Consider the following 20,933-nt stretch of genomic DNA (forward strand, 5'->3'; position numbering starts at 1 on the left):
TCTAACTCCGGTGGTGAAACATTGTATGTATAGGTCTATGTTTTGGTATAGCCCCTATATAACGGTAACACCCGGTATTTTGATGATTTTTGAAAAATTTTCCACGGATTTGTTTAAAAATTGGTATTTGTAGTTCATAATGGATTCTAGTTCCGGCGGCAGAATATTGAAAATTTAGGTCCACGTTTTCCTATAGCGCACATAAAACGATACCAACCAATACTCGGTATTTTGATAATCCTAGTAACATTTACCCACCAAATTGTTGGAAATTTGGTAGTTTCAAATTCGCAAGTTTCTCCCGTTCCACTTTTTTTTTGAAATATTCGGATGAAGATTCCTTGGAATCCGTTGATTTAAGACATGCAGGTTTAGATGAAAAAACTGCAACCAACTTCTGACCGCTGTCATTTCTAAGCCACTCGTCCGACAGCTGTTAAACTTATTTCAGTGACAGCCCATTATATTGTTTACAAGCGTACAAAAGCATTTTGGTAAGAATTTTCCAGAAAAAAGTTATTCGTGATGGAAGTCAAGCTCAAGCGTGATAGTGTGATTTCTTTATATTTGGCTGAAAAACCACAAATGGCTATCGTTAGAGCACTCCAGCATTTAAATGTGAATAAATGTTTTGTGTCTCGTACCATCGCTCGTTACCGTGATACTGGTAGCGTAGCCCGACGTCAAAGAAGTGGACAGAAAAAACAGCAACATTAGCAGAAATGGTTCGAAAAGTAAAGAAGCGACTTGATCGAAACCCGCTTCGCAGTGGCCGAAAAATGGCTCGTGAGCAGAACATTTTGTAATATTCCATTCGACAAATATTTAAAAATTAGCTCGGGGTAAAGCCATTGAAATTCCAAAAAGTGCAAGAACTTACACCACAAACGAAAGAAAATAGACTCAAAGGAGCTAATGAGTTGCTTCGCTTGGCCGAAAGTGGTGAACTGCCGAATTTGGTTTTCTCCGATGAGAAAAATTCGTTGTCCTACTTCCGACATTTTTTTGCTACTTCCGACATTTTTTGCCTTCATTCAATTGAATTTAAAAGAAAAATGTAAAAATTATGGCGTTTGACTTTGTTGCAGTTTTTTTATCTCACCCTGTATTTTTTATAATATTATCTTGATATGTAATGGAAATAGAGATTTTATTTCTTTGGTGACTTATAGTGAAATTTGATGATGAATATTTTTGTCTTTGACATTATCCACTTAATATTATGCTTTGTCGGAACATTTTGCATAAACTCATACGAAGTACGGCTTTTTAATATTTATGGAATCTGTATATAACTATACAACCTAAATTAAAACAAATATATTTATTTTTTGTTTGTTCTCTTTATTGTTTTATGGACTGTTTTCATTAACATCTGTTTATGAGCAATGAACCAAATTCCTACCAACCCATAAAAATTTGAAAATATGTTTGTGTGGCATAATTATTATTTTTTTCGAGCCCAATTTTAACAAATGAACTTAGAATTTCAATGGAGAAATGGGAGGGTTGTCTAAGACCTCCTTAAAAATTGAAAACAAAATTTATTTCAAAATGCTGATTCATACATTTAATTTGCCTTTAACAACCTAAATTAAAAACAGACAAATTTTGTAGAGATTTACCAAAAATGGTACAAATCTCCTCAACTATGGCATTCAAATATGTTTTTTTTTTTTTCTTTTTCTCATTAATAATAAATTTTGATGGCATATTGGCTAATTTCTTTAAAAATATTCAATGGGGATTGGTTTGTTTTTTTTTTTTTCTGGCAATTGATAGATGTTACTAATATTTACTTGAAGAGTGAGTCACACTCAACAAAAAAAAAAAACAGAAACTCATTTATCTCGATGTTTGTTTGCCTCAAATAACAAGTCATTCATTACGTTTTACGAATATTTGAAGAAGAAAAAATATGACGAGTATTGAAATCAAACAATTTAACGGAAATTTCTTAAATGGTAAATAAATATTTGTTTCGTTTTTTTTTCAATCTATTTTTATGGCTTTAGTTTTCTAAGAAACAAAAAAAAAACACAAGCTACGAAAACTCACAAAAGAATGCATCACACTATGACAAAGATAACACTAGTTCTCGGGACAATAGAACATGTAACTCATCGACTTATAGGCTATAAAAGGCTCTAGAAAAATATCCATAAAAATAAAGCAAGTCTTTGGAAAATGTGTTCTTTAAAAATCCATAAAAACTGCTCTGAATGGCTTTGAAAAAAATTGGTATCTATTGCTTTAAAATCCACGATTACACTGTACAACAAAATTCAGTTTTTTCATTATTAAAAGGAAAAAATCCAGCAGGTTATGAAAGTAAAGCTAAAAAAGAAGTCACGTATTTCGGCATTTTGAAAGTATATATAGCGAAGTAACCTAAATAGTGAAGACAAGTTTCTCCTACTTCCACATTTTTCGAAATTTTCGGATTGAAATTACTTAAAATCCGTGGATTTTAGGTATACACTGTCTTCGTCTATATTACAGGTAACAATACGAGGTTTATTTTGGTTGGAAATTCAAACTTTTTTTCAAAATATGGTTCAAATATCCCTTAAAAATATTCCATAAATTTGTTTGCTATAAAATTCTACTATAAGTCGCAGAAGGCATCAAGAGTCTAAATCTTGTCTAAACGCCAGAATTTTTTTTTAAATATCAACTAGCCTTAAAGTTTTAGAATCCTAGAAACTAACAGTGAACTCAATGTCAAATTTCAGAATACCGGCTCTATCCCTTCATCCAACACCGAATTTTGAAACATTCAATATTTCAATATCAAATTTTGGAATTCCAGCTCTATCCTTTCATTCAATATCAAATTAAGTACTACATAATATTTTTCGCACCAGATATCCACGCCAGATACCAACAGACCCCTCAAATTTCAAGGTTGCAGCTCTATATATTCACTCAACTCCAAATTTAGTAACATTTAGTACTTAGTACCTTTCATATAATTTGAATCCAAATCTCAACCATAGAAACCCATAGGGTGACATCTTGGTCAAATTTCAAGATTCCAGCCCTATTCCTTCACCCAATATCAAATTTGGTACCATTTAGTACTTTTCGAACATTTATAGTTCGCATTTGCAAACCACCACCAAATCTCAATCTCATATACCGAGAGAGACCTCTATATCTACTTTTGGGATCCAAGATCTGTCTTTTCTCCAATACCCAATTTAGTACCACTTAGTGCTTTTCGAATCCTTATAGTACACATTTCCAAAATTACCTCCAAATCTTAACCATAGAAACCCAAAGAGTGACATGTTGATCAAATTTCAGAATTCCAGCCCTATCTTTTCACCCAATACTGACTTTAGTGCCATTAAATACATTTCGAATAATTATAGTACGCATTTGCAAACCACCACCAGATCTCAATCCTATATACCAAAGGAGACCTCTATATCAACTTTTGGGATTCAAGCTCTGTCTTTTCTCCAATACCCAATTTAGTATCACTCAGTGATACTAAGATACACAGAACCATTAAAAATCGAAATACCAAATTTCAGAATTTTGTCTCTATACCTTCCCCCAATACCCAATTCAGTACCATTCAGTACTTTTCGAACCATTTTGTTGGTACATATTTCCAAAATCACCTCCTTCTCTCAACCACATACACCAACAGCTACAATCATATCAAATTTCAGGATTCCAGTCTTATCCCTTCACCAAATGTCAAATTTAGTATTTATTTATATATTTAGTAATTTTCGTACAATTATAATTCGCATTCGCAAAAACAGAACCAGATACCAATTATAATTTTAGTACACATTTTCAAAATCACATATTTCTCTCAACCACAAACACCAACAGTGACATCTATATCCAATATCAGGATTTCACCTTTATCCCTTCACGCAATATGAAGTTTAGTACCATTTAGTACTCGTCGTACAAATATAGAACACATTTCCAAACCACCACCAAATCTCAAACAAAAATACCATCAGTAATCTAAATATCAAATTTCAGAATTGTATCTCTATCCCTTCATCGAATCATCCCTTCATTAGTATCATTCAGTACTTTCCGTGCAATTTTAGTACACATTTCCAAAAATGGAGGTGATATGTCCAGGCTAAACATGAACAGCGGCACCAGTACAAAATTTCAGATTTCAAGCTCTCTCTGTTCACCAAATACCAAATTGTACCGAATATAGTACTATTTAGTACTTCTTGTGCACTTGTAGTGCACGAAACCATCTCTTTATCAGAAACCTACCACCAACAGGGACCCCAATACAAAATTTCAAAAATTTCAGCTTCAATTATTCATTCTAAACCACACTCTTCCATATTTAGTACCATTTAGTACAGTTCGCACACTTGGTACACATTTCCAAAACCACTTTCGTATATCCACCATGATACCTTTCAACCATGATTCTCATACCGAATTTCAAGCTTTTACCTCTATCCGTTCACATAATACTATATGGTACCATTTTAGAACTTTTCGTAACCTTAAAGTACGATTTCCTAAAAACTCTTTAGTACGTCTATCCTGCACTCCATCAGCGACTCTCATTTGAAACTTCAGATTTCTCTCTCATTTCGTTTGTCCAATACAAATAATTACATTTTTAGTACACTGAAATACCTTTCGTATCCTTTTAGTACGAATTTCCAAAAACCCAGACTTGCCCAGCGTGCACAATGTCAAGATTTTAGCTTCAGCCATTTCGTCTGGGAGTTGATTCTCAGTCAGTCAATTATTTCACTATTCATTTATATATATAAATAGATATTTGTCCATCTTCCATTTATTTCGCCATATCCGACCGGATTCAGCCTAAAAGCAAGTACTTCAAATTTGGTGAAAATGGGTTCAAATATACCTATACCTCCCATAAATATGTTTTATCCGATTTGGTGTTTAAGTCCCTCACATTCGTAATATACACACCAAAACAATGATATTAAGTACCAGATATCTCACACAGCTCAGAAATACCTCTCTTAATTTTATTAAGATGCAGTCAGATATGGATATAGCTTCCATGTATATCTTTATCCGATTTCAATTTGATTTGGGTTGACTTAGAAGCAAGTACTTCAAATTTTGTAAAAATCGGTTAACATATGACTATAGCTCCCATATACAGACTGCAACAAAGTGAAACGACATAATTTTTACATTTTTTTTTTAATTTTATACGGTCGATTAATACGAGCGGAGAGCGACCATCGGCTGTTATGGCGGCCCACATCATCTCCATAGCCGCCTCTTGAGTTCTGGTGGCCAGCCGAAGTTGCAAAGTTTCAGCTGACCTCTTTGGCAAATAAACCCGATCATTTTGATCGTTTACAAACTGCTGGACAACGAATGTTTTCCCATCGGAGAAAACCAAATTCGGCAGTTCACCACTTTCGCCCAAGCAAAACAACTCTTTACCTCCTTTGAGTCTATTTTCTTTCTGTTGCGGTGTGAGTTTTTGCCCTTTTGGGAATTTCAGTTGCTTTACACCGAGCTCATTTTTCAATATTTGCCGAATATTGCGATATGTTCAGTTCACGAGTCGTTTTTCGGCCACTTTTCGAACCATTTCTGCTGTTGCTGCTGTTTTCTTTCGTCCACTTCCTAGACGTCGGGCTACGCTGCCAGTATTACGGTAACGAGCAATGGTACGAGACACAAAAGATTTATTCTCATTTAAATGCTGGAGTGCTCTAACGATAGCCACTTGTGGTTTTCCAGCCAAATATAAAGAAATCACACTATCACGCTCGGATTCCATCACGAATAACTTTTTTTCTGTCAAATTCTCACCAAAATGCTAGCGTACGCTTGTAAACAATATAATGAGGTGTCATTAGAATAATTGTAACAGCTGTCGGATAAGTGGCTTAGTAATGACAGCAGTCTGAAGTTGGTTGCAGTTTTTTCATCTCACCCCGTAGAAGCATATTCCATGGGTTACCCTTAGATTGTAGCCTTTCCGTGGTTCTTCCCACCTTTGCCAAACCTCCTCCCCCACCCATGAAAAATTTGTGTGAAAAGTCAATATTCACTTTTTATGAGATAAATATTTGATATTTTTTTTATTTGTTGTTAATCTATTTTCAAATATGTGAAAAAATAGCTTTGTGTGCATTTAAACTTTGTTCAGCTGATTCGTATCTGTTTGTCGTCAATTTTATGGTTTTGTGAAAAAATATCCAAATACACTTTTGTCATAATTTGCCGGGGCAATTAAAAATGCAATAGTTTGAGGTGAGTTTTTTTTTTAACAAATAATTACGTGGAATAGGGGTGACACACTATCGTTCATATGCGGACATTTGTTTAATAGTAATATATGACTATTTATAAACTATGAATAATATTAACCAACTAATGACACATTTTATACCCTCCACCATACTATGGAGGGTATATTATGTTCGTCATTCCGTTTGTAACTCCTCGAAATATTCATGTCAGACCCAACAAAGTATATGTATTCTTGATCAGCGTAAAATTCTAAGACGATTTAGCCATGTCCGTCTGTCTGTGTGTCTGTCTGTCTGTTGTAATCACGCTATCTTTCGAAGAAATTGAGATAGAAGGCCAAAATTTCGCACACATGTATATTTTCCCAGTAGGCAGGTTAAGTTCGTAAATGGGCCATGTAGGTCCAAGTTATCGTATAGCCCCCATATAACGGTACCTCCCGATATTCGGTATTTTGATGATTTTAGCGACATTATTCACCGGAATTATTTCAATTTTGGTATTTGAAGTTCGTAATGGATATTACATCCTAAGACAGAAAATTATCTGTGCAGGTCCACGTCTTCATATAGCCCCCATATAACGGTACCCCCCGATATTCGGTATTTTGATGATTTTAGCGACATTGTTTACCGGAATCGTTTCAAATTTGGTATTTGGAGTTCGTAATGGATACTTCATCCAAAGTCAAAAAATAATCTGTGTAGGTCCACGTCTTCATATAGCCCCCATATAACGGTACCCCCCGATATTCGGTATTTTAATGATTTTAGCGACATTATTTACAGGGATTGTTTCAAATTTCGCATATGAAGTTCGTAATTGATACTTCAGTCCATACCAGAAGATTGTCACGTCTTCGTATAGCCCCCATATAACGGTACCCCTCATATTCGGTATTTTGACGATTTTAGCTACATTATAAACAGATTTTTCTTCAAGTTTCGCATTTAAATATTGTAATAATTGATGACAAAAGTTGCCTATGCAGGCCCACGTCGTCGTATAAGCATTCGGTATTTTTAAGATTTTAACAGAATTTTTAACGGTTTTTTTTTTGGAAATTGACAAATTTGTACCAAATGGTGGAGGGTATTAAAAGTTCGGCCCGGCCGAACTTACAGCTTTTTTACTTGTTAGTTTTAACGATGATGAGGTAATTTCTTACCTCTATTATTTTAAACCACAAATTTTATGATTTATTTGCATTTAATGAATTTTTAATATTTTATTCTTTTTTTGGCCGGTCTGTTGTTTAGGCCAGCAGAAAAGAATTCCTTCACACACACAGCAACAACAACAAGTACCACAACGAGTTATGATTTTTATATATTTGTTTGTCTTGTGGAATGACATGTTTAGAATTTCAAATTTAGACCTCATTTTTTTTCTCTCCATCCAAAAAGTTACCTGAGAACTGTGTTTTCAACTCTGCCCAGAGAAGGTGCGCATGCGTGCCCGTGTTTGTTGTCTGTGTGGCCAAACCACCAATTCTAATCGACCACAAAATTTCTTGCGTTTTTATTGTATAATAAAATTTAAGAAAAAAATAAAAAATATTTGAATAACAAATTAGAAAATCGACACGATGACAGTTATTGCAATGATATGTAAATGGGAGAAGTGATAAAAACAAGTTTTCGTTTATGGTTCTGCTCGATTCAAAGGGAGATGGAGGAGTCAAAGGTTTCGCTTTGTGTGTTCCACTTTAGCTTTGTTGCTGCATCATTATTGATTAATAAACTATTTTTTACAAGCTCATAATTAATGAAGCAAACGTGTTGTTTTTTGTTCTATTTATTGCTCGAATGGCTACTGAAACCTAATATTTTTCTTAAATTTTTGTGGTTTTCGATAAAGGAATCATAAAATAATTAAATTCTCATAAAAAAATATTTCAAAGAAGAGAAAATATTCCAAGAGTTGACCAATGAATTTGTCTTCAAAATAAGTTAATGATTTTTTTTTTTTTTTTTTTTTTTTGAAGAAATCTCTTTTTTGGAGTAAGTCTCTACCCGGATTAACCCCCATTACACAGTGCAACACAAAAAATAATTACAGCAAAACTCCAGGAGATTGTTAAAGCAGAGCTAAAACAAGTTAAAAAGTATCAGTCGGTTTGGCCGACAGATCCATACCTTTAGTCAATATTCGATTATTTAAATATATTTTGACATCTGTTATGATTATTCACATTGTTGACCCTCATTGGAGTAGGTTCCGAAGGAATAGGCGAATATTGTCTATTTCGTGTCGGATTTAAATAAATATGATATAAATATTGGGATGTGTCAGGATTGGACTATATTTGTTACTTCCTTCACTTTACATGAGACTTGTTATAAATTTTAGAAAATGGTAAAATGTGCGTAAGATCGAAGTCGATCGAAGTATTCCATAATAATTTTAGACCTAACAAAGTATATATATATTCTTGATCAGCGTAAAATTCTAAGAAGACGTAGCCCTGTCCGTCCATTCGTCTGTTGTAATCACACTAGTGTCAAAACGAATAAAGATAGTATGCTGAAATTATGCACACATCAGTCTTTTGTCTGCAGGCAGGTCAAGTTTAAAGATGAGCTATATCGGTCCGTATATAACGTATAGCCACCAAATAACTGTACCTCCTGATATTCCGTATTTCGATTATTGTAGCCACTCTTTTCAATGACATTGGCTGAAAATCCATGAAAGGAGTTCCTTTAGAGTAATTTACCTCCTAGAAGAGTATTATATCGTATATCCCCTATACAACGCCTCCATATAATGGTACCTCCCAATATTCGGTATTTTCATGATTTTAGCCACATTTTTCATTGGAATTGTCTGAAATTCTACACAAGTAGTTCCTTCTGAGTAGCTTGTGATTTGGAATAGAAATATCTCTATAGAGGTACGCCATATCGTATGGCCCCCAGACAACGGTACCCCCCGATATTGGGTATTTTCATGATTTTAGGGTCATTATTCACCGGAGTTTTTTCAAATTTGGTATTTGAAGTTCGTAATAAATACTACTAAGAAGTCAATTGTGAAAACTCAACGTGCTTTTAAAACATTAAAAAATGTGAGAAGTGCGCCTTCTAAGAACATCATTAAGCGTTTATACGAAAAATTTTCGACTGGTAAGGCTCTTTCTTATCCGAAGAGGCCATATAAAAGTCGACCAAGGCGATCGGCCGAGAATATCGCTGCCGTACGAGCCAGTGTTGAGAGGTCCCCAAAAACGACGTTCTCAGCAGTTGGACATGGCTCGGTCCACTTTACAACGGACTATTCGCCTTGATTTGCGTACAAAATTCAATTGACGCAAAGAATGTTGCCTGCGGACAAGCCTCGTCGATTGGAATGGGCCCAAAGGGTCATGGGTCCATCGAATATGGGCAACCCTGTAGTTGTTTCAAATTTCGTATTTAGAGTTTGTAATGGAAACTACAGTCTACGACAGAAAATAGTCTAAGCAGGTCCTGGTCTGGTAAAGGCCGCACATATCAGTACCTCCCTATATTCGGTATTTTGAAATTTTAGATACAATACTCACCAAAATTGTATGAAATTTCATGTTTGAAGTTCCTTATAGGTACTAAAGCCTGCAAGAGAAAATTTTCTATGCAGGCCCAGATATTCGTATAGCACCGATATAACTGTACCTCCCTATATTCGGTATTTGGATGATTTTAGCTGCTTTATTCACTGGATTTTTTTTTTTCAAGTTTTGCTGCCTAAGCAGGTCCACGTCTTCGTATAGACCCCAATACAACGGCTGTATTCGGTATTTTTAAGATTTTAACAGAATTTTTAACGGATTTTATTATTATTATTATTTTTTTTTTTTTGAAAAATTTCCAAATTCGTTTCAAATAGTGGAGGATATTCAAAGTTTGGCACAGCCGAACTTACTGTTTTTTTTACTTGTTTTTAATGAAATAGTGATCGATTTATTTTTTCCCTTAAATCGGTGAATATTGTGTGAAGTTCAGATTGGTCTTACAGTGGTCTTAAAATGCCCTACATTTCGGCGTTTGGATCATGTGTCAAAATCTCTACAAGCTCTAAATTATAGTGGTTAAGTTGGTAGTAACATAGTGAGCTTCGATATAATTCAAAACCATTTTTACGATACTTAACTAATGTATTGAAACTACATATTATTTTTCTAAAATCGAACTGTTTATAATAGATAATAATACTTATTTTTTTATTTATTTTCAGGTAATTTTTCCAAAATATTCTGAAGCATGTTTTGTAAGTATTATTCTGTGAAAAATATTGTGATTTGACTCTCTTAGTATTTGACCAGCAAACATAGTTGTCTGTTGGACTTACTGGCCGACCTTATATAGACCATGCTTCCTATTATATTTTGAATAAATAACGAATATTTAGAAAATATTCAAAATTCGAAATGCATACTTTAGGGCTATGATGAAAAAATAATCAAGACTTGAATTGAATAAAACCAAACGAAAAAAACTTCTTCTTTTCTTATCATTTAGTCTTATCTACGCTGTCCCGATAAGAAATTAATCGTTTTCTTGTTTATTTTTTTTCCTTTTCGAATTCACATTTTATGACAGCCGTGTAGAAGCTTTCGGTTGGGTTTAGCCGAGGCAAAAAAATGTCAATAATGATGATCAAGATGTTTGTTTATTTGTCATTTATAAAACAAAAAAAGGGCCATTTATAATTGGATCGATGCATACACATACATATGTATGTGTATTTATCCTTAACTTAAATTTTTTCGGAATTGTCAACAATTAAACATGAATGTTGGCAAAAATTAAAAAAAAATGTATTTTCATGGGAAAAATTCGCTGATAAAAAATGTAATTTAATGAAATTTTAAAAATTTCGCGAGCGAGTCAATAAAGTGACATTTTTTGGCCTGTTCCAGAACTGTAAGAATGTCAAAGTTTTTACTACGATAGCCGATTTTCCCTTTGTGATATCGAAGAAAATTGCAAAACTAGTATATTCTTGCAGGTACTGGAACAGAGCATTTGTTGCTTTTGCAAAATATGGTTACAAACTCCCTTTAAACGTTATCATAGCAAGTCAAAACATTCAAAATTAATTATTTGCCATAAAATTCTATTATAGGTCCCAGAATACAGCAAAAGTTTAGATCTTAGCTTAATGTCAGGAATTCATAAATACGAAAAACACATTTTTGGCCTAAAACTGTATTTCATGTGATTTTATGCAAAAATTCCCCTACAAAGCATGATTTTAGAATGATGACGTCAGAGATAAGAACATTCTTCATCAAATTTCACTATCTCTATTTCCATTATATATCAAGAAAATATTTGCCACTAAATCGAAAAAAAATATTTCCAATTTATATACCCTTAGCCGTAGGGCAAGAGAGGGTATATATCATTTGATACGGCCAAAACGTACCTCATCGAACAGTTTTAGGCTCTAGGTCTCTTTGGATCAAATCCGTCTCAGGACATTTGGAGTCGATATAGAGATGTTCGTCCGTCCATTCGTCTGTCTGTCTGGCTGGCCGCACGATAGTCCTCGAAGGGAGTATCCGATTTGGTCCAAACTTGGTACATCGTAATATTATTATCAAATTTAGATCGAGTTCGGAGATGGGCAATATCGATCCACTCCTTCTAGTACCTCACCAAAAATAGTCGAAATTTTCCAAAAAAAAAATTACTGCACAGAAAGAGAGGACAATTCGAATTTCCTAATATTTGCAAAGTTGGAGCAAATTCGAATTGTCCTCTCTCTTTCTGTGCAGCAAATTTTTTTTTGGAAAATTTCGACTATTTTTGTTTTAAAATCCGAAATAGCCAGACATCCCATTATTTCTTAAACAAGATCTGAAATGGAGATGGAATATAACGGCCCTCTCCTTCTGGCACCTCCTCCACAGAGAGTCAAAATTTTGAATATCCATGAAGCTCTTAAAACGCGAAATTTACAGCCGATTCCCTTCAAATTTGGTAGATCTCAATATTTCTTTCAACAAAAGATCTGTTATAAAGATGGTAGGGATTGGACCATTCCTTCGGGTACCTCCCCCACAAAGGATCAAAGTTTTGAATAACCAAAACGATACAAAAAATCCGAAATAAGTATCCGGTTTTCTTTATATTTCACACATCCCATTATTTTTACTAACACAAGATCTGCTGCGAAGATGAAATATATCGGTCCACTTCTTCTGCTACCTCCCCCACAAAGGGCCAAGTTTTTAATATCCATAGAGCTTTTAAAACGCGAAATTAACATCCTATTCCCTTCAGATTTTGTAGATCTCAATATTTTCATCAACACAAGGTCTCTTATGAAGATGGTAGTGATCGGATCATTCCTTCGGGTACCTCCCCCACAAAGGATCAACGTTTCGAATAACCAGAACGATTTAAAAACCCCGAAATAAGCACCCTGTTCCCTTCATATTTCATATATCCCATTATTTCTACTAACACAAGATCTGCTGTGAAGATGGGGTACATCGGTACACTCCTTCTAATACAAATATTTGCATCAGTGGTAGGTCAAGTCCGAAAATGGTTAATATCGGTCTACTCCATCATGTCCTCCTCCGCGAAATTAACATCTGATTTCATTCAGACTTGGTATATCTCACTATTTCCATCCACACGATATCTGTTATAAATATGATAGAGATCGGACCATTTCTTCTTGTATCTTCCTCACATAGGGTTCAACTCTCTTCAAATTTCACACATACAAACATTTTTGCTAACACAAGATCTGAAGATAATATGTATCTGCGAACCCCTTCTAGTACCTCACCCACCAAGGGTCACAATTGTCCAATACTTTTATCTGTCATAACTTGCGAAACAACTCAGCGATTCTTTACAATTTGCTATATCTTCTCTCAACCAGTAACCTGAGATGAATATGAAATTAATCGGAATTTTTAATTTCGCATAAATGTTCGATTTTCTTGTAATTTTGCCCATACCAATATTTTTATCTGTATTAGATGAAATATGAAAATGGAATACTTCGGTCGACTAAATCTGGAACCTCACGCACATTTTAACATTTTCTAAAAATAATCACATATCTCATTTAAAGTGAAGGTAGTAGTCGAAGTGGTAAAAACCTAGCACTTCGCAGTATTTACATCATATTTATTTGGGTCATATACGAAATTTGCAATATTGGCCCATTCCTCCGGAACCTGCTCCGTAAAGGGTCAACAATTTGAATAACCATAGCAGAATTCAAAATATATGTAAATAATCGAACATTGGCTGAAGCCATGGCGAGTTCTTTCTAAAACAACAAAGAAATCTCAATATTTGAGGCATTTTTCATTTATTTCTTGTTGGTTCGGTCGCCAGCGTGGACAAAAGTCAAATGCACAAACAGCGGAAATGTGTGCGGCCCAGCATGGCTAGCATTAAACCATAGAAAATGAGAAGCTATACAAGAGCAAACTGCATCTGCATCATCTGCTAGCATCGATGAAAACAAACTCCAGTTCTCCAATTGGTCCGTTAGGTTATTTTTTTTTCTTTATTTCAAAAATAAACAATACCTTCTACAGAAGTGGAAGAATTTACAGCAGAAATGGTCTAAAAATAGAGAGTGTTGAGTCGTCACTTTTCAATGGGCACACAAAACAAAACAGCCAATGAAATGCAGCTTGTCAGATAGCCAAACAGTCAGCCAGCCAGCCTGCTATCCAGGCAGTTACCCCAATAGATAGTCATTTAACACATGCTAATGAATCTGGTCGAGATGTAGAGACAAAGACGTACAATTTACAACAGATTTGTTGAAGAAGCAGCAGCAGCAGCAACTCATACCTAGCTACGTGATGACAGAACACCATGGACTTGGAGCATCGCACGAAAAGGTCGCTGCACTTGCGCCGTGTAGGGAGGGAGGACTCACCGCTGGTCTTGGTGTGAGCGGCAACGCAATGGCATGGCATGTGTGTACTTTGTGTACAGTTGTAACTCGCCCATTTGCCAGGCTGTCCGTCCGTCCGTCCGTCCATATGCTAAATTTAACACATTGCCTATGTGTTTGTGATGTAAACGATACAATAAAACAAAGATAGCGGTACTCTTGACGTTGGACTCCAATTTCAGTTTATGGAAGATTCATTTCACATTTTCCCCCCAACCAGAAAGACACAACCTGCAGCCAGATGCATCAGAGATTTGTACTAGAACTTCAGAGAAATATTGTTATTTTTAAATTCCGAATTGTAAAACGTAAATAGAACGATTGTTTTATTTTGAAAAATTGTTACTCCTTCGATGGCAGCAAACATGTGGCGACCAGACAACAATTGTTTTTTTTCGGAACGATTGCTTCTAACCGGAACATTTCATCATTGTTAGAAAAACGGATGTTTACATAAAATGGGATTTTTCGAGAAAAAATAGAATGCTTGTTATGGAACATTTGCTTCCGCTATATGGCAAATTTTTATACCCTCAGACATATGGCTAGAGATATGGCCAAAACGTACGGTTTTAGACCCTATGTTTCTTTGGACCAAATCCGTTGCAGGACATTTGGAATAGATCTAGCGATGTCCATCCGCCTGTCTGGCTGGTTGGTGCACAGAATAACTCTCGAAGGGAGTATTCGATTTGATCCATGGCATTATTTTTATCAAATTTAGATCGAGTTCGGAGATTGGCAATACCTTCTGGTACCTCCCATACGGATTTTTCAAAAAAAAATATTTTACTACACTCAGAAATAGAAAGGATAATGCGATTTTGGCCCAACTTTGCAAATCTTAATATTTGCATCAGATGCGAAAATAGACAATATCGGTCCACTCCATCAAGTACCTCCACATAAAGGTTCAAAATAATTGAATAATTTAATAATAATTTTCTTATAAAATGCGATTTAAGTGTCCGATTGTCTTCAAATTACACACATCACAATGTTTGTATTAACCCGAGGTCTGGTGTGAAGATGGAATATATAGGTCCACTCCTTCTGGTACCTTCCCCACAAAGGGTCACAATTTTGAATATCTATGAAGCTTATAAAACGCAAAATTAACATCCGATTCGATTCAGACTTGGTACATCTCAATATTTCATTCAACACTAGATCTGCTATTAAGAAAGTGGCGATCGGGCCATTCCTTCTGATACCTCCCCCACAAGGGGTCAAAGTTTTGAGTAACCAATACGATTATAAAATCCAAAATAAGCATCCCGTCCTCTTCATATTTCAAATATCCCATTATATCTGCTAACATAAGATCTGCTGTGAAGATGGAATATATCGGTCGACTCCTTCGGGTACCTACCCCACAAAGGGTCAAAATTTTGAATATCCATGAAGCTTATAAAAAGCGAAATTAACATTTGAATCCATTCAGACTTGGTGCATCTCAATATTCCCATCAACACAAGATCTGTTATGAAGATTGCAAAGATCGAACTATTCTTCTGGTACCTACCCCACAAAGGGTCAAAATTTTGAACAACCAATACGACTATAAAATCCCAAATAAGCATCTCGTCCTCTTGATATTTCGCATATCACATATTTAAGAGTCAAAAATTTGAATGTCCATGAAGCTCATAAAATACAACTTTAAAACTAGTAAAGAAAGTCTTAAAGTCGGGCGGGGCCGACTTTATGATACCCTACACCACTTATCTAATTTAGTTGAGCTCCACATAACAATTAAAAGTTTTTATGGGAGAATTAAATCATACAAGCTATGATTATAATTATAATTTAAAGTTCAAAGGACTAAATATGCCGAAGCATTTGTATCTTTTAAATTCGGAATTGTATTGCCCATTTGGTGCACAATTAATTTGAAATCGGATAAAGATATATATGGGAGCTATATCCAAATCTGAACCGATCTCGATAAAATTTGCCAAAGATATTTCTGAGCTGTATTTGATATATTTCCCTGGATATCGTTGTTACGGAGTGCATATTACGGTTGTGGGTAACAAATATAACAAATCGAATGAATAATATATATGGAAGCTATAGCTATATCTGAACCGATCTTCACCAAATTTGACATACTAGCTTCTAGACTCAATTCAGTCGTAAGTGCTAAACTCCATCCCATTTGGACAAATATTGGACGTTTGGTGCACAATAAAAGGTAAATCGGTAAATCGGATATATGGGAGCTATATCCAAATCTGAACCGATCTCGATAAAATTTAGCAAATGTATTTCTGAGCTGTATTTGATATATTTCCCCAAATATTGTTGTTGCATAGTGCATATTACGGCGGCGGTGGACAAAAATAACAAATCGGATGAACAATATATATGGGAGCTATAGCTATATCTGAACCGATTTCGATCAAATTTAGCATGCATATTTTCAGGCCTAATTTGGGTGTATATGCAAAATTTCATACAATTCGGGCTGATATTACACGTTTGGTGCACAATAAGAGACAAATCGGACGAAGATATATATGGGAGCTATATCTAAATTTTGACCGATTATCTCCAATTTCAATAGGGTTCGTCCTTGGGCCAAACAAAAGATCTTTGCAAAATTTCATTTGGATCGGACAATAAATGCGACCTGTACTTTGTTTACAAAAGTCTGTTTACAGACGGACGGACGGACATTCATAAATCGACTCAAAATGTGATTCTATGCAGATCATCAAAAGGAACTATGGGTCTATCTCGTTTCCTTTTGCCTGTTACAAACAAATGCACAAAGACATAATACCCTGACCACCTTGTGGTGTAGGGTATAAAAAATGGCACCTTCCTCTCCCTGTACATCAATGTTTTAAAGGCATCTTCACGAACATCAAAATTGGGTCCGTGGTAATATATTTTAACATATGTAAATGAAAATGAAAAACACCAAGCCTGGCATAAACACAACTGTCTGTCATAACCCTTCCTAAATAAAACAATTTTTCAAATTCCTGCTGATCCAACTTCACAACATGTTGTACCACCTCAAGATTTTCTTTTGTTGAACGCAGAGCAAGAATGAAAATGTTTTTTTTTTTTTTGAACTTGGTTTCACAAAAATTCCTACTTCTGCACGTAAAATTTCCGCCATAAAAATACATTCCTACATCCAAGTTGATGATGCAGTCGGGTGACTTCGTTAAATCAACCTGTTATCGGCCGATAAGATAAAGAAAATGTTCCACATGATAAGGCAAAATAAATTGTTGTCGCTTTTGTTATCAAAATACAATTCTTTGCCTGATAAAATTCCATTTTGTTCTCTCATCCCTCCTCCATGATCTCTCTCTCTCTCTCTCCATTGATTGCAATGAAGGGCCACAAAAACTTTACTCGTATTGCGAATATTTTTTTTTTGGTTTGAAAACAGACAATTTTCAATAATAAATATTTGCAGAGTTTCACATTGCTGGAAGGCCTATTGAATCCCCAAAGAAGCTTGAAACTCTGTGTTTGTATAGCTCTTCATATCTTGGCAGTGGCTTCACTCATGTTAGCATAGATAAGTTAAGGCCGTCCAACACAACCACCAAAAACTTGACGTACGTACCTACACTTGTTGGTCTGTATTCAAAATAAAGTAAAAAAGCACAAGCAAACCAATTAGAACTTATTATCATCTCCTAGCCGATCCAACACAGCCCCCTTTGCCGAACAAACCCTTGTTGCCACCAACTCACCTGACTGCAAAAAAAAGCTTTTGTAGTTTTTTTCTCCTTCGAAAAAAAAAACGAGAAAATGTAACGATCGTCAGTGGCTAATCGGTAAACGGGCAGTTAAGATCGGAGAAAAGAAAATTTTGTTAAAACGCCTTCGAAACACATAAACGCACACACACACACGCACGCCCGCACTTAAACGAAAAGAAAACGAAGTGAAACTTACAAATGTCTTAAAAATTGCATAGAATATTTTCCAATATTCCATAAAAAAAAACTGAAAAACCGACAAAAATGCGTTCAAATTTCAGCAAACATGAATATCGCCGTTACATATCGTACGAGCGTCAATCATTGGGTATGTTTTTCCAATTTTCCATTTGGGAAAAGTGATGGCTTTGCCAGAGCAAAATAAAAAAAAAAAAACTCTAAAAAAATAAGATGGATATTTTATGAAAATATCGAATACTACAATAAAACTTCATGCAATCGTACTTACTTTGGCCTTCTGAAAATGTCCAGCCAGTTTGTTATGTCCTCCATGCTATGAAATAAAATCGAATTGAACATAACAGCAAATTAAAAAGTATCAGTCGGTTTTGCCGACATCTGTATACCCTTCGCCAATGTTCGACTATTTAAATATATTTTGACTTCTGCTATGATTATTCAAATTGTAGACCCTCTATGGAATAGGTTCCGAAGAAATGGGTCAATATTGTCCACTTCGTATATGATATAAATATTGCGACGTTCCATGTACGGACTATATGTGATAATTTTTAGAAAATATTCAAATGTGCGTGAGGTACCAGATAAAGCGGATCGATCTAAATTCCATATTCAGGTTTGTGGTTAAGAGAAATGTTTAGATATAACAAGTTGTAACGAATCGCTGACTTGTTTCGCAAGTTATGACTTGTAAAAGTACTAAAAATTGTGACCATTTGTGGGTGAGGTACCAGAAGGGGTTCGCAGCTATATATATATACTTCATAACAGATCTTGTGTTATATCAATATATCCCATCTTCACGGCAAATCTTGTGTTAGTAGCAATAATGGGATATGTGAAGAGAACTGGGATGTTTATTTCGGATTTTATAATAGTTATGGTTATTCAAAATTTGTACCCTTTGTGGGTGTATGTGTGAAATTTGAAGAGAATTGGACGCTTTCCTTGTTTTCTAAATCTTAAACCCTATGCCCAGAAAATGGTCCGATCTCTACCATATTTATAAGAGATCTTGTGTTGATGGAAATATCGGAATGTGCCAAGTCTGAATTGAATTGGATCTAAATTTCGCGCTTTATGAGCTTCATGGATGTTCTAAATTTTGACCTTTTGTGGGGGAGGTGCCAGAAGGAGTGGACCGATATACCGATACATCTTCACAGCAGATATTGTGTTTGTAGAAATAATGGGATGTGCGAAATATGAAGAGAACCGGATGCTTATTTTGGATTTTATAATCGTTTTGGTTATTCAAAACTTTGGCCCTCTGTGGGTGAAGTACCAGAAGAAATTGTCCGATTTCTACCATCTGTATAAGAGACCTTGTGTTAGTGGAAATATTGACATGTACCAAATCTGAATGGAATCGGATGTCAATTTCGCACTTTTTTTGAGCTTCATTCATATTCAAAATTGTGAAATTTTGTGGGGGGAGGTACTTCGATCCCTCACATCCTAACACCAGACGTTGGGTTAATAAAAATATTGTGATGTTCGTAATTTAAAGACAATCGGACTTTTACATCACATTTTATAAGTTATAATTATTCAAAATGTCGACCCTTTGTGGGGGAGGTACTTGATCGAGTGGACTGATATGGTCCATTTTCTCACCTAACCTAGCACTGATGCAAATATTAGAATTTCCAAAGTTGCAGCAAAATCGGATTATTCTTTCTCCTTCTGTGCAATAAAATATTTTTTTTGAAAATTTCGACTTTTTGTGGAGGAGGTACCATAAGGAGTAAACCGATATTGCCCATCTGCGAATTCGATCTACGTTTGCTAATATTATTATGATGCGCCAAGTTTGCATCAAATCGGATACTTCAAATGATATGGCTGAGGGTATAAATAGTACCATTTAGTACTTTTCAAACAATTATAGTACACGATTATAAAACCACGACCAAATACCAACAGAGGCCTCAATTTCAAATTTCGGGATTCCTTTTACACAACTCCTAATTAAGTGCAATATAGTACTTTCGAATAACTATAGTACGCATTTCCAAACCCACCTCCAAATCTCAACCTCAGATACCATCAATAATCTACCTTCAACCTAGACCAAATTTAGTACCATTTAGTACTCTTCGTACAATGGTTGTACACATTTTCAAAATCACCTCCACAGACACCAATAGTGACATATATATTAAATTTTAGGATTTTAGCTCTATTCATCCACCCAGTACTAAATTTACTTTACGTATAATTATTGTTTTTTGCAGAACCAGTACCAGATCTTTACGTCAGATGCTAATACTTAGTATAAAATTTAGTAACATTTAGTACTTAGTACCTTGCATATAACACATTTCCAAAATCACCCCAACTAGAGACACCAAGGGCGACATCTTGATTAGGTTTCACGATTCCAGCCCTATCCCTTCACTCAATGCTGAATTTAGTACCTTTTAGAACTTTTCGTACAAATATAGGACGCATTTCAAATCCACCGACTAATCTCAAACACAGGTAGTATCAATAATCTAAATATCAAATTTCAGATTTGTATCTCTATCCCATCCCTCAATATCAAACCATTTAGTACTTTTCCTACAAATATAGTGCACATTTCGAAACCAGCTCCAAATGTCCAGGCTACACATGGAAAGCGACCTAAATACCAAATTTCAGATTTCAAGCACTATCTGTTTGACGCAATACCAAATTGTACCAAGTATTGTACTATTTAGTACTTTCCGTACACTTATAGTGCACATTTTAAAATGGACCACAATACAAAACTTTGAGATTTCAGCTGTAGTACTATTTAGTACTTTTCGTACTTTTCGTACAATTATAGTACACATTTCC

At 35.0% G+C, this 20,933-nt stretch overlaps 1 protein-coding gene across 4 annotated transcripts in view; it reads left to right on the plus strand.

The window, feature by feature from the left end:
• The window catches only part of LOC101897032 (spectrin beta chain, non-erythrocytic 5), a 135,223-nt gene that overhangs the window by 64,020 nt on the left and 50,270 nt on the right, over window positions 1–20,933 (plus strand). For 2 of the 4 annotated variants that reach the window (XM_005176878.4, XM_005176880.4), the window contains exon 1: window positions 17,946–18,234. The exons of the other annotated variants lie outside the window; for them this stretch is intronic. In XM_005176878.4, the coding sequence (XP_005176935.2) occupies window positions 18,171–18,234 (64 nt within the window). In that variant the 5' untranslated portion in view covers window positions 17,946–18,170. Of the gene's footprint in view, window positions 1–17,945; window positions 18,235–20,933 lie in introns of those variants that run through there. 4 annotated transcript variants of the gene reach the window in all.

Source organism: Musca domestica, unplaced genomic scaffold, assembly GCF_030504385.1.
Source record: "Musca domestica strain aabys unplaced genomic scaffold, Musca_domestica.polishedcontigs.V.1.1 66, whole genome shotgun sequence".
Lineage (NCBI taxonomy): Eukaryota > Metazoa > Arthropoda > Insecta > Diptera > Muscidae > Musca > Musca domestica.